The 14581-nt window shown below is 46.8% G+C and overlaps 2 protein-coding genes across 6 annotated transcripts in view; one reads left to right on the top strand and one right to left on the bottom strand.

Moving 5' to 3' along the window:
* AACS (acetoacetyl-CoA synthetase) overlaps nt 1-1459 on the bottom strand; it is a 44296-nt gene extending 42837 nt beyond the window's left edge. The window contains exon 1 of the mRNA XM_075167852.1: nt 1109-1459. Coding sequence (XP_075023953.1) covers nt 1109-1226 — 118 coding nt within the window. The 5' untranslated portion in view covers nt 1227-1459. The remainder of the gene's footprint in view (nt 1-1108) is intronic.
* A 6552-nt stretch (nt 1460-8011) lies between these two features.
* On the top strand, nt 8012-14464 carry BRI3BP (BRI3 binding protein). 5 transcript variants are annotated; one of them, XR_012676480.1, is made up of 4 exons: nt 8012-8223; nt 9119-9221; nt 9876-12470; nt 13088-14464. XR_012676480.1 is itself a non-coding variant. In XM_075167850.1 (3 exons), exons 1-3 carry the CDS (start codon nt 8035-8037, stop codon nt 10292-10294), a joined length of 711 nt encoding a protein of 236 aa, XP_075023951.1. In that variant the 5' UTR covers nt 8012-8034; the 3' UTR covers nt 10295-14464. The 5 variants fall into 5 exon arrangements, 1 of the variants encoding a protein (XP_075023951.1); XR_012676479.1 differs by having other exon boundaries at nt 9876-12492; XR_012676478.1 differs by having other exon boundaries at nt 9876-13308; nt 13478-14464.
* The last annotated feature ends 117 nt before the right edge of the window (nt 14465-14581 follow it).

The raw sequence follows: 14581 nt of genomic DNA, 5'->3' as shown, positions 1-14581 counted from the left end.
GCCAAAACTACTCCCTCCATCCCCTGTCAGACAAATGATTACAGGAAAGCTACTCAAGGACCCCAAGTACTCAGGGAGAATGGATAGCATAAAGCAAGCCAGTCAGAACTGGAGGGTTTGACCCCCCACATGCACTGAAGTCCACCTGGCCCATGAGGTGAATGAGCCCACACAGCCAGCACCACTGACTCCTGATACCCTGGAGACACCGCCCATAGCCAGCAGTCATTGGAAAAACCAGAACAATCTGAGTTGAAAGACACATTTGGAGGTCCAACGCCCTACTCACAGCAGGGCTAAATTCAAAGTTGACAGGTTGTTTTTAAGTCAAAGGGCTGCACGCCTATTCACAGCCATACAGGTATTTCTGAATGAGCATGAAGCAGAGCCTGAAGTTCAAGACTTTGGGCAGATGCATAGCAAAAAACCTTGGTTTCCATCACTAAACCTTTCACTTCTCAGCATACTTAGTAGTTACAAAGACATACTCTTCACAAACAAAGATGAAATTACAATCATGGCCTTAACTCAAATCTCTCATGCATAAGTTGTTAAAGCACCATATTAAGGCTTACATTAACCTCACAGTCATGATGGCAGTGATCCCTCCTTCCCACACCCCCTTAAAACACCAAGTCACTTCAGTATTGCTGCTCTCCCCAGTAAATCCCTGCAAGCAGGACCTCGGCTGTGCACAGGAGCAGCCAGGAGCACGCAGCAGGTACCAATGCCGACGCTGCCTGGGCTGACATCTAGCAGCAGCAGCACCAGATAAGGCTGTTTGCATTTCCCAGCACCGTGTACCTTCACGCTATGCGAGATGCTGCGCCGGAGGCCTCTGCATGAGGCACAGGCAAAGCATCCCACTCGCAGCCTGGACCATTTTGCCCCCTCCCGCCCCGGGGAGGGAGGGGTGTCCGGGCACCCTGACCCCTCTCTAGGGTAAGGGCAGACGGACGACCCGCAGCCCTGCCGCGGGCCCGCGGTAAGGCCAGCCCCGGAGAAGCAGAGCCCCGCCGGCCCCCACAGCCAGAGCACGACCCCAAGAGAGCCCGAGGGCCTCCCCGCCCGGGCGCTGCCTGCCTGCCCGCCCCCGCCCGGCGCTCACCCAGGCGGAGCCCGCAGCTGCTGGCCACGGCGGCGCGGAACCGGTCCATGTGGGTGTTGCGCTTCGTGTCAGGCTCCCACATCACCTGCGACTCCATGATCTCGGGCTCCCGGGACATGGCGGCGGTGGCAAACGAGCGAAGCGAGCAACCGCCCGTCCGTCCCTCCTTCCCGCGGGGCGCTGACGCTTCACAGTCCCGCCACAGCCCCTCAGCCCTGACTGCGGGGCCCCTCCTCCAGGCGCAGCGCTTTAAGGGCCGCCGAGCCCTTCCCGGTCACCTCACTCCGGAACCTTCCGCCGGCGAGAAAAGAGTGCGGGGCGTTGCGCCCCGCCCCCGCCCGCCGAGGGGGCGGTGAGCACGGCGCGGCGCCGAGGGAGGGGCGGTGAGGCCCAGCCCCGCCCCGCCACCGCCCCGGCGGTCCCCCGCCGGGAGAGCAGGGGGTCATCCGGCTCCCTCAGGACAGCGGCAGGAAGCGCCGTCGGTGCGGAATGAATGGGGGGGCAGACGCGGCTGGCGCCCGGCCGCGGCACGGCCGAGCCGGCGACTGCGGCGAGGCCCCTCGCGGCGGCAGGGCCCGGCCTCGCCCTGCCGGGGGTCTCGGCGGTCTCTCGCCTCAGGCGGCAGCGACCCCCCGGGCCCCTCCCGCCAAGTAATCGCGTCCTGTCCCCCCGGGGCAGCCCCGACCCCGCGGTTCTCCACCCTGACAGGAATCCCGCGGCGGGACTTTAACCACCGGGTTGTAGCAGGGTTAAGCGGCAGATCCCGCCCGCGCCCCCGCGGCGGCAGGTATCGTGCGGCGCCTGCGGCGTCGGGGCCATCTCCCGCCCGCGGAGGCCGGTCGGGGCACCGCCGAGAGCCGCCGCTTGGGACCCTGTCACCCCTGAAGGTCATCAAACGCCCTGTCGACACCGCGGAGGAACCATCGCTTCACGCTTTTCACGAGATCTCTGCAAAATTACCGCCGCTTTATTTTTTTTTTTTCCCCAGAGAGGTCTGAAGAAGTCTTTGACCCAATAATGAGGCAAGAAACGAATTTCTCCATAGCCTCGCTATCCCAGTTACACTTTAGTAACGCTCTCTGCCTACATATCTTGCACCTTGGATTAAAATTGATTGCTTCTCTTCTTTCAAAATGTAAGGTCTGTCCCTTATTGTCAATCGCTAAGTCGCAACAGCCGATTTTAGCCAAGAAGTGGTGGTAATGAAGTACCTGACAATGTGCAAGTCACTGTGTTCACATGCTGTTTATGTAACATTTTCAACGTCATGAATCTCTAATTCATACAAGCCTCGACAAAGACAAATTTGATGGTAAATTGTACAGACATGCAGTGTAAATATGAAAGTAAAATGTATGTACTAGATAGTGTAGTTGCTATAAATTTAATTTAGATTTTTGTGCTACAGGAATACAACTTTATTAAATTTGCAGGCCATGGTAACATGATTTGAACAACTCTGCAATTTTCATTTGCCTCAAGAAAGACCTTACATATAGCGTATTTTTAAGTAACTCTCTCCAGAGCCTAGAGGACTTCAAGACACCGGGGAATCAGGACACGTTATCTGCTTTTATGCACCTCCTTGCGGTGCTCAGAGAGATCAGCGGAGGTGTGAAATCCGCGGCACAGACATCCTGCCAAAGCCCCGAGATAAGAGAGGGACGCAGGACACATGCTCCGGTGCCCAGGCCCCGGGTGTTTCACCGTTTCAGCTGGGCTTGGGAGCCACGGTCTGTGTATGGAGAAAATGGATTACCTAGAAATCCCATCTCTCTGCACGCCCATGGAAAAGTAACTTTTTTTTGTCCTTCGGGTTGTGAAGACATTTATTACAGTAACAATGCATTAATCAACGTGGATATATATACTAGCTTGAGACACGAAGTATTGCGGTGCAGCTGCCAGGGTCAGGTTTTACGAGGGTATTACCTCCCCCGCTCTGCCAGGGCTCGCCAGGGCCAGCAGACGTGTTCCTCAGCCGCTCTCGCCCTTCGCAATTATTTACCCGCCGTTGATACATAGTCTGTCCTCCTCTGGGGTGTAAAGTTGAGCTTTTGGTCAGGTTTCCTTCAGTTCTCCGAGAATTACACCTGACGCAAATACCTGGTGAGCCTGTCATGGCCGCCGCTGACGCGCTCCCAGCAAGCACAGGAAGCGAACCTGCCATTTCCCATTTTTACCTCACTTGTGCTTCATCCGGCCCCACTGTGAGGCCGCCCCCGCACCTGTGCCCCGAGGGAGCCACAGCGCCGACCTCTCCCGCCGTCCCCTCGCTCAGGAGGGTGGCACCCAGGCACCGCCCGCCGCCGCCCCTCAGGCGCCGCGGGACCGGGCGGCCCCGCGCTGCGGACGGATCCCGCGCGGCGCTTGGAGGACAGGCCGGAGGCGCGCCTGATTGGCTGCCACGAGCCTGGCCCCACATCAGCCCAGAGCCCTCTCTCCTCACGGCTGGGCTGACGGAGGAAGAGCTGACACCATGAAGAACCAATTGGACCCGAGGTTTCTCAAGCCCTCTTCTTTGTTGACCAGTGAGCGGCCAGATCAGAAGGAGGTGTGCCCAATCGGGAGGGAGCTCTCATCCTGCTCGGCGGGAGAGGGTGAGGTCCCTCCGTGATTCCCTTCAGCGCTGAGGAGATTCCGGTGTCATAGCGCGCCAATGCCGATATTGCCCGTTTTAAGGTCAAAAAGCAGCAGCAAACCAGCAGCTTTCCTCCACCCAAAGCAACCTGTGCATCTAAAAAGAAAATGCGCAGGCAAATCACCTGAGAAGGGACCCAAAAATCCTCTCACTGAGCTGAAAAAGGCATAGTTTAAAATGGACTGACCCACTTACTGTTCAAGGAGGAAGGGGCACACTGGGAATTTGGTGATAAAACCTGGGCTTTTAGGAGAGCCTGACAGACCTTCTCATTTATTAACAGCAGTTTTACTATTGCATCCTTGTTTAGAATGGGCCATGCCTCCATGTTCCTCACCCTCATTCCAGTTTTTCCTTATCCAAACCATTTTTTTCTTTCAAAAGTGACTTTGGAAAAATGGGAAGAAAAAGAAGGAAAATTAAACAAGCCTTTAATGAGAAAACGGGCATTAAGAGGACTGCAGTGACTACTAAAAATAGTTTGGAGACTAGATTAGGATAGCTGGAGGAAAATAGCCTGAGTAAGATTAACTGGAATTGGCCATTTTCAAATCTTTTTAAGCCTTGCTTTATACCTACTAATAGTAGTAATCGGTTAAACATTAAATCATGTTTTCTGCTTTAGATTAGATTAGGGGCCCTTCAGAAGAGGCTTCAGAACCGATTAACAGTAACCATGATGATGGCACTGCCTTCCTTGTGATCTGCAGTCAGTCTGTGAAATTAAAACGAGTCATGAAATGCATGGACCTGTGAAATAAAAGTTTTGTAATAATACCTCACGGCAATCTGTGCAGTATGCTGAGGCCTGACCATGATCCATTGATCCAACAGCTGGGTTAGGAAATCTAAAGATTTTGGAAAGTTTAAAAAAAATCCTGTATTCAGAGTGGCCACCAGCTGGTTAGTAAGTCTGTATAAGAATAAGAAACTTCTGGCTCCTTTGACATCCATGATCTCTGCAACCTCTACATGGTGTCAGGAGTGCAAGTAACCAGAGTCAAAATCAAAAGCATTTGCAGAAAGGGAAGAAGAAATAAAAGGAAAAGGAAAAGAGACAAAGAAGAAAAGAAGCAGTGACATTGCAAGAAAAGCCTCACAGAGCTAGCAGCAAAACATGAAGATAAAAGGCCTAAAATGACAAGAGGTCATAAAGCGATCAGCTCTGAGAAGTTGAGGCTGTGAGACAGAAAAATAAGGGTCAATGAGGGTAAGGAGTGGTCCACAGTAACCACTCCTTTGGGTTTCTTTGTTGGTTTTCTTTAAGGCTATGCCATTTTTTTCAGCATAAAAATTATTTAAAAAGAGAGAACCCTATGATCTGCTAAACCTTTGACATCTAGAAGACCCCAATTTATTCTAAATACTGTTCAGATTGTTGTTAAATCCTTATATCTGAGTAAGACATCTTACGCAGTTTCAAGTTCAGATCAGGAAACAGGAGTACACTCATTGTACTTTTTTACAGTAAGACCTTCATCGGAGGATCTTTCTAGAAACCTCACAGTTGTCCTAATTAAAAAGTTCAATGTGGTTGAGATCAATGTCTCATGCCATGATGCAATGTATTCTTTGAGCAGACGGGATTTCATTTATTTAAACAAAAAGGGTGAAATACTGTGTAATTTCATAAGAGCTGTGGATTTGGAGAGATGAACATACCTGAAATAGGCCCATTGAGACAGGTTAGGAAATCAATTAAATACCAGGGAAGATTCCCAGATTATCCTGACCTCATATGAAGGACAACCCTGAGCGCAGGCTTCCAAAGGCAGCCACTAAAATAGGCCTCTGAGCCCCTGTGAAGAATACATGGAAGGAAATAAAAAGCACTCTGCAGAAGTGATTTTGAGGGGGATCCCATGATGGAAACTCACGTAGAGAAATAGGAACATCCCCAAATTCACAGAAACAAGACCCATCGGACCAGAAACAGCACAAGGGGACCCAGAGAAGGCCATGCCAGCTGGAAGCAAATTGAAGAATTGTGACTGGCACAGGAAACAACACTCATGACAGTTAATTACATTATAGTCGTGTTTTTCTACCGCAAGATTCTTTACATGGAAGAAATGCCGCAGAAGCGGACACTTTACCATGTTCTGGGAGTCTAGACACAGCATGATACTGAGGGCAGATAACCAGAAACCTCATAAGAGCCTCAAAAATACCTGTCATCAGTTACCAACCCGTTTTGAAGAGTATGAGATAGACACTTCAGAATATACACAGGTATTAACACATCAGGAATTTCAGGGCCACCTTAAAAGAAAATGAAAGCACCATTTATAAATATATAAAGAATCTATATCCTACTGAAATCAAGTAAGATCCCAAGTACCTTCCTGGATCTGGGCCCAACCCTTTCAGGGCCAAATATAAATAAATGCTAAAAGGTCTAGGCCATTCTGCTAAATGTGAAAATAAGTGTTTTGGCCAGACTAAAACTGGGAAAAAGGCCATAATAAAGATGTCTATATTCTAGATGTCTACTCGACTACTCAGCAACCAGGCTTAGGCTCCGTCACAAGGTTTAAACATCGAGGACACAGGGTACAAAATCGGAAAGAGATACTTCAAGTTATTCCGGTGACTGGAAGAGCTACCAGCTGTGCCCCTGCCTCTCTGGGAACTCCCCAGGAAGGGGCAGGAAAAGCAGAGCTCTGCCCCGTAAGTTCGGAACAGAGATCCTGAATGGTGCGCAGATGTGGTCGTGGGCCGCCTACACCTTCCCAAGCACAATCAGAAGCTCAGGGGAGGGTGTTGGGATTCCCTGTGCCTTGAACTTACTGTTGGGCAATTTAGCAAACAGCCCCAGCTCACATTATCAGTCGGTGCAGAATCTATACTACAAACCTATGGATGTGTTTTTATATTGCCAACGTTGTGTTCCTATCTTGTGTAACTCAGACTCCTGTCAATTAATGATGAATCAGAATGTGCTCTGAAGGCAATAAAGTACTTCTATGTCTCCTGGGGATTCTTACTTCACTCTGCTAACATCCTGACTGGGTTTCACTACCCAGAAGGAGCTAATAACATTGTCTAATTTGTACTTCCCAACTGGTCTTTTGTTGGCCTGGGTACTCAGGAGAGATCAACATAAAACCTGTCAGAAGAGGGAGTCACACCATTAAGCGTGCTGAATTTCAGCATATGCATCTGAGTCAGAGTTTCTCAAGGGTAAAGGACACGAGAGTCCTTCAGAATGCCTTGATCTGAAGTTGGCAGTGTACTGAAAAGATGTCATTTTTTGACGTTAGACTTCTATATTCCCTTTGTCATTTGGGGATTGCGCCTGGGCATCTCCTCAGAGAGGGATAGCCACGCAGGAAAGGCAGGTTGCCGTACTCTCTGTAAAGATTGTGATGAGTCTCGAGAGCCCAAATAGGTAGCTGAAAAATATAAAAGCTCCTCAGGAGAGGATCTGGGAGCCAAGAAAGCTGATCGTGAGTCGGCAATGCGCCCTTGCAGCAAAGAAGCCCAACAGCATCCTGGGCTGCGTTAGTAAGAGCGTAGCCAGCAGGACGAGATCCTTGCCCTCAGTGTGGCACTTCCGAGACCACACCTGGAGTAGCGTGCCCAGGTTTGGGCTCCATGCTGCAAGAGGGATATTGATACTGGAGCGAGTCTGACGCAGGCCACTGAGCAGAGCAGCGGGCTGGGGCACGGGGTGCCTGAGACTGCTTGGAGAGGGCAAAGGCAAGACCTTATCTCCGCCTACACCTACCTGAGCGGAGAGTACGGGGAAACGGAGCCAGAACCTTCTCAAAGGTGCACGCTGACAGCGGGAGAGTCAACGGCCCTCCATTGAGACATGGGAAATCCTGATTAGATAGTAGGGAAAAAAATTTTGCCAGGTGGATTATTAAATATAAAATTTAGCCTGGAACAGGCTAAATACTGTGACAGATCACATACTAGAAGAGGTTAAATATTGGGACTGGTTATAGACGGGGATGAGCTAAATTCAGGGGCTTAGAGAGGCTGCGGGATTTCTGTCCTTGGAGGTGTCCAGGACCGGGCTGGACATAGCAGTAGACTTGAATAGACCTTTTTGGCTCGGGTGGGCTGTACAGGGAGACCTTCGGCTGCCCCATTTCAACCTAAATTATTATTTTGTGATTTCCATAAAGCTATTGCTTTGGGGGGGGGCGGTACGCTCGCAGAGTGCACCGCCCCCCTCCGCACCCCCTCCCCAGGACGGCGGCGGAGTTCGCGGCGCGGCCTGTAGGCGGCGCTACAATCGCGGCGCTGCCTGGCGCGGGGCGCAGCGCGGGCGGCCATGGCGGCGGGGCGGCTGCCGGCGCTGCTGCTCCTCGCCCTGCTGCTGGGCGGCACGGCGGGACCCGGCGCTTGGGCAGCGCGGAGCCGCGGCGCCGAGAAGCAAAACAGCCTCCGCCGCGCCGCCAGCGGACTCTACCAGGGCGTCAGCGGCCTCTTCGGCGAGGACAACGTGCGGGCCCTGCAGAAGGTGAGGCGCCGGCCGCTTCCCCCCCACAAACCCTTCGCTTCCTTTCCCTTCGCGCCCTCTCCCCGCGCCGTTGCTGGCGGGGGTGACCAGGCGGTTCTGTGAGGCAGAGCCCCGCGGTTGGCCGCTCCCCCCGGCCCCGGCGCGGTGCTCGGCGCTGGACCCGCGGCGGCCTCGTCTCCTTGCGAGCCCGGCTGCGGGTGAGGCGGCGGAACGGCTGGAGCGTTGCTTTGGGAAGAAAAACGGGAGGCGAGGCTTGACGTGGAGCAAACTGCAAAAAATATTAATAAAAGAAATCTCTAAATAAAGATTAATTTAGGTGGGGGAGGCGGCCAAGGCAGACCGCTGTCGGTGAGGAGCCCTCCAACTGAAATATGGTCAGTCTGCATCAGCAGAGCATCCTGTGTTTGCGGGGCCACATAGGAACTTGCAGGAAATAAGGCATGCAGGCACGCAGGACCTGTACATTCCTCTGCTCCTTCTCTCCTGTTAAATTGACCTGTAAATGCATTTGAGACATTTTGGTGGGATGCTGGGGACATCTCTCAGTTGCTCGATAAAACTAATTCTCTGGTTTGCTTTAGCAATGTCCATTGGTAGTAACAGTGTTCTCTTTACACTTCAGAACAATGGTAAAGCTAATAAAGTGCATTTTAAAATCCTGTCAACATGCACATTTACATGCCAAAATACCTAGAATAAGGGCAATTGTAATAGATAAATTTATGATTCACAGAGTTAAAAAACATTTACAGAGTTACATTTTTTTTCCTTGGGGACTTAAAAATAGCCTGCAATTCTTGTTTAATGAATTAAAATTCTATTCATGACTAGTAAGTCTCAAAGTGTGTTTATGGAATTGAGGATTTTTTTTTTAATTTTCAATTTTATTTCTCAGTTTTTCTCAAGGTTGACAGAGAGGTTTGTGAATGGGGTGGATATATTAATGGACACATTCTGGAGAATATGGACTGATTTGTTAGATGTTCTTGGAATTGATGGTAAGTGTGATGCCCGTTAACTCTTGAGCTATATCAGCCTGTATCAATGTTTACAAGCATAGGCTGAGTGGGAAAATAGTTACATTTTATCACGCTGTATAAAACATCCATCAGTGGTATCTCTATCTGTTTCACATGGCTTTGATTTTGCTATTAGTACCTTCAAACAAGAGGACTAAAACCAGCCGTTCCGTTTCTGTGTATGTATCTACGGGATGTCTATAAAACGCATTACAAGTCATGGTTGGTTTCTTGGTATCATCATTAAATGGAGGCACACGGCCAGGAACGGAGCGGGAAAATAAAGGAGGATTAGGAGAAGGAAGGGTGCAGTTGAGAGCCTTTAGAATCAAACTTTTACAAAGCAGGATCTTTAGCCTCAGTATGAACTTCAACCTTAGGCCCTACTGTAGCTTGTCTTGAAAGAACCTTTAGCACCTCTTCTTTAAAGGAATTAATTCAATTGCATCATTGGAGCTGAGCCAGTGATTTGAAAAAGATCCATGCAGAAATGGATGAACTAGCTTTACCCCTTACTTCAGAAAACACAGCCGTGACCCCACTGCATGACCGTTGAAGCTGTGCTTGCATTTTTACCCTTATCATTTTGGCATGCACTCGTTAATATTCTGTAAATTTTCCTTTGTTTTTCAGCCTCCAACTTGACTCATTATTTCAGCCCAGCGGCAATTGCCAACAACCCAACCCGCGCTCTTCTGCTGATTGGTGCCATCTTACTTGCCTATTGGTTTTTATCTCTCTTCCTTGGATTCTTCTTCTATCTCCTGCACATGCTGTTTGGTCGCTTTTTCTGGATTGCGAGGGTTGCCCTTTTCACTCTCTCGTGCGTGTACATCCTCCAGAAGTATGAAGGTGACCCAGAACACGCAGTCCTGCCTCTCTGCTTCGTTGTAGCAGTCTACTTCATGACGGGGCCGGTTGGATTTTACTGGAGAAGAAACAGCAACAGCAGCCTTGAGGAGAAGATGGACCACCTCGATAGTCAGATCAGACTTCTGAACATACGTCTTTCTAGGGTGATTGAAAACCTGGACAGAGGCAGTGACCAATGAACCAAGCCCTATAGACCACTGTACACCAGCTCTAGAAAATTCCTAAGCACTGTCTCATTCGAGTTACAAAGCAACAAAACATCACATGGTAAAAAGTGTGCAAAGTTATAACTTTTCATCATGTGTAAGACTAATTTATCTATATTATACAGTCAGCCATTATACTTGTAGGGAAAAAAAAACATTTAAAAAATTCAGCTGTATATTCAGAGAGTTTTATCCAGTACTAGAATTTTCTCAGTAGATAAACGCTTACTTTTACAAGCATTTAAAAACATCTTTTATAAAGTTTTTATAAAAGCAAATTGAGTAGTCTTTCAAATATTGAAATTGAGCTAAACATATGCAAATTTGACACTTAAAAAGTTAAAAAGAAAAAAAAAATCTCAAGCTACCAAACACTTCCATTGAGAAGTAACTGCTGTGGGTCCGCATTTTTTTTCAAAGTTGCGAATGTTTTTGTTTTATTGGCTTATTTCATTGCCTTGAAGTTGCCTTTCATAGAGTATCAGATGAGGAATTTTCTGGTATCCAGGCCAAAAAATTCACACCATAGCTTTTAATAGGAGGTGGGGAATAAGGGAGAAGGAAGATTTCATGAATTGGAAGTCCTTAAATGCCAGTCCAATATGAGGAATTGAGAAGTGCACGTGTGGCATTATTTCATTGCATTTCATCTCAAGAACTTTAATTTGGTGTTTGAAAAGAAATCTGTTTTGATAAATTGACACAAAGGGAAGAGCTGTAGTGTGGCAAATTGTAATTCATATTTGATCTTCACAGTGAAGCATTTTCCAAGCATAAGTGCGTAGAATAAAACATGATTTTTAATCTCAGGACCCACGTACTTTCTCAAAAAAGGCAGCAGTTAAAACACTTGCAAATGTATTGTTGCTTAAAGCTTTCTCAGGACCAATAAGCGGCAATAAATTATCTTCAGGAAGATCTGGATTTTTTTCTAAAATTGTAATAGTTTTATAGGAGCTTTTTGCTTGAAGTCTGTGTCCTCACTATATTGGGTTTTGGGGAAAGTGAGTCACCTTACGAGAAGGGTGTATTAAACAGTCGTATTTCAAAGTGATGTAGGAGCTTTGAAGCAATTTTATTTTGAAGGATTCGATGTATTTGTAATCTTAGAATTAATTAGCTTGGTAGACTATCACTGGCTTTGTAAGGTTTGCTGAAATGCATTGAAACAAAGGTAACCTCAGGGAAGAAGGTCCGATAAGTGGTTTAATTTGGTACCCTATAGCATTCAAGGATGTAAGTGGAGGAGGGCGGGGAAGCATCTAAACCATAGTGATGAGCACAGTATCCATACCACGAGAGGTAAAACGGACCGCGGCTGAAGAACTACATATTCCATAATACCTAAACGAACATGCAAAGAAAAAAACGGAACAAAAATTGGTCTGTGATGGGGACTGGCTAAAAAGGAAGGGGAACAGATATGAGTAGATGATGCGCGTGCTGTTGCTTCGCCTGCGAGTGCCGGCTCCCGCGGGACTGGCCAGGGGCAGCTGAGCACAGCTTGGCACTTGGTCCTCGGCTGCTTCTTTTGCTGGGTAGAGCTTTTGTTGGATGTGACGCTTAACTGAATGTAACTGTGGGGTGAATTTATTTTTCTCTTTATGCTGAAGTTTAATACTCTTCTTAAAATGTGTGTTACTTGCCTAATCTCTTTTGGTCTGTATGTGACATTTACATGAGGGATTATTTTAAAATCCATGTTAACGGCCTTTACTCCTAACTGTGATCACTTAAGTTCAACACGGTTGAAGTTCATATGCACTTGGCACTGTTGTAATCCATTTTAATTTTTTATGACATCTGTAAATCCCCCTGCACCCCATTTTTCAAGAAATACACATTTAGAGTTGCAAAGTAACAGCTTTTCATAACTTAAAATCTTTCCCATGGACAGATAAGTACTATGGCAACAAATAGCCCGCTTTGCAAAGCTGAAAATGTAAATTACAGTACATTCCTTTTTACAGCTCATTTTCCATAGTATTACAGTCTTCCCTGTAAACTCAGTTTTCCCTACTGTTGTGCACACAGGACTGGGCCAAGATACCAACCTGGAAATTAGGAATTGATTAGCAAAGCTTGTCAGGTCTTTATGCGTTTTGCTAAATTTGAGGCCTGAGGACCAAAGTCTGCAAACCTCGCTCATGTAAGCGGCTCCATTGACTTCGGTAGGACTATGTGCATGAGTCGGTTTTGCATAGATTGTATTTTATGTAATCCATATTTAATGTTGAAGTTAAAAATACTGAATTGTTTATATATTAAGAGTTGTCTATGATAAAGATTTCTTTTAAAATACTATATAAAAATTAATTTGGATTATAGTTCCTCCTGTCTCGCTCTAATCATTTATCTTAGTTTTGTAAAATCAGCCCTCCTATATTAATACTCTTAATTTTGATCACCCTGCTGCTTGAAAAGAAGTATTTTTATATTTACTTGCATCCCATGTATAGCAAAATGTTATGTGAAAAGCGGTATATATAAAATTGGATATTTTTAATCAGTATTTTTCCCAGCGCTTAGTTTTCACGTTAGTCAAATTCAGAAGTAATGATTTTTTTTAAAGCACAATCTAATCTTCAATATGTATACTTTAAAAATGCTCTGTATTTTTAAACATGCACGGTAGTGAAAGCGCTTTTGGGACATGAATGTGGTATTGTATTTAATCTCTTTCAACTTTTGTAAATAACCTTTTACAAATACTTTCCATACCAAGTCGTCTAGTTTATCCATCGAGGTTTTTGCTCTGTTTTTTAGAACTCGTTCCAGTGACAGTGGTTGCACTGCTTTTGTATTGCCATTGGTAGGAGCATCTCGTATGAATTCGCAGAGGTGCGCAAGTATCGCCTTGTCACCCCCGGATAAACCCAGACACAGAATTTGAGAGACTTGCCCGACTTGGTGGCAGAAACGGGAACAAAACCCAGATCTCGCAGCTCCCAGCCTCTTGCTCTGACCGCTGGAGAGCTTAATCGAAGGTGGGTAGCAGCACCTACGCACTCCTCCGACAGCCGCTTCCCTCGGCGTCTGACCTGGTGGCAGGGGTGACCTGGGGTGCAGTGGGGTGCGGGAACGCGCCCCGTCTGCCCTCGCCTCCGCGGCTGCTCGCCCAGAACGGTTCCTATTTATTGACCTTCCCGTTTGCAGCAGCCGCGTGAAGGAACGTCACCCTCTGTAATCTGACGTAACTGCTTAAGATGGGCTTCAGACTGTCCAGTACCAGAAATTCCAGTAGGGTCTTAAGTGTTTTAAACTTCATGCTTTAAGACCTAATATTTGAAACCACTGTAGTATTTTCAATACATTCATGTTTGGCAAAACTAACGTCGGTAGCAGTTTCTTTGAAAGTACACTCCTCACCTATAGATAACTGATGTCGTATTCGGAATGTAACGCTTTTAAAAGTGGTATTGGGTGTCAGAGTACAATGTGTAAAATCTGGTGTAATTCAGTGCTGTACTTAATAGTGCGTCCTTCAAGTTGTGATTTGCTTTTACAGACTTGTTGCATAATTACTGTGGAAAATAGACCAGTATCAATCTTAGCTCTTCGATGATGTAGAAGTTTTTAAGTGTGATTTGCCTCACGTACTGATCCGTATTTGGCAGCTAATGATGTAAATGACTGTAAGTTCTCTTCGTCTGGGTTGGAAAATAAAAGGTTTTATTGTATTCGCATGTATTTTAAACTTTTGGATAATGCCATCGAACTGTGATGACAGCACATTTAAAAACTGATCTTTTCCTTTTAATTGGAAATCGTTATTTGCCATGGCAGCACTCGTTATCGGCACTGATGTTAGCGATTCCACATCCCGTTTTGTACATCGGATTTCAAGATTATAGTGTTTAAGTTTGTACAATCGTGTTTATGTAAAAAATGATTTGGTCTGAAGAAATGATGTATGTATACTTTTGACCTATGATCCATAGGAAAATACTAGATTCTACTGATGATATTGTTAGTAGTTACAAATATATCAGACTTATTTTTTACAGAGCTATACATGCCTTTATTTATTACTTATCTGACCACCAAGTCAATGTACTATGTAGTTCAATATTTGTAGACCAATTTCACAAATCAACTATGGTATTGTGACAAAGCTTCAAATAAATGTTTACTGAAACTTTGCACTGAGGAATGGGTTCTGTTTAAGACTTGGCTTTGTCGGAGTCTCCCGGGCGGGCGGTTGTGTACCCGGCCTGTGGCCCTGCCGGGGCTTTGAGGGACCCGGCTGGGTTGTGAAAC

Source organism: Calonectris borealis, chromosome 18 (genome assembly GCF_964195595.1).
Source record: "Calonectris borealis chromosome 18, bCalBor7.hap1.2, whole genome shotgun sequence".
Lineage (NCBI taxonomy): Eukaryota > Metazoa > Chordata > Aves > Procellariiformes > Procellariidae > Calonectris > Calonectris borealis.
This window is presented reverse-complemented; position numbering and strand designations above follow the sequence as displayed.

What these genes read in the sequence shown, in the direction of transcription:
- BRI3BP (XM_075167850.1), top strand. Translation starts at nt 8,035, where the DNA reads ATGGCGGCGGGGCGGCTGCCGGCGCTGCTGCTCCTCGCCCTGCTGCTG. An exon ending in ACGTGCGGGCCCTGCAGAAG is followed by an intron (nt 8,224 to 9,118) that starts GTGAGGCGCCGG and finishes TTTATTTCTCAG; the next exon opens with TTTTTCTCAAGGTTGACAGA. An exon ending in AGATGTTCTTGGAATTGATG is followed by an intron (nt 9,222 to 9,875) that starts GTAAGTGTGATG and finishes TTTGTTTTTCAG; the next exon opens with CCTCCAACTTGACTCATTAT.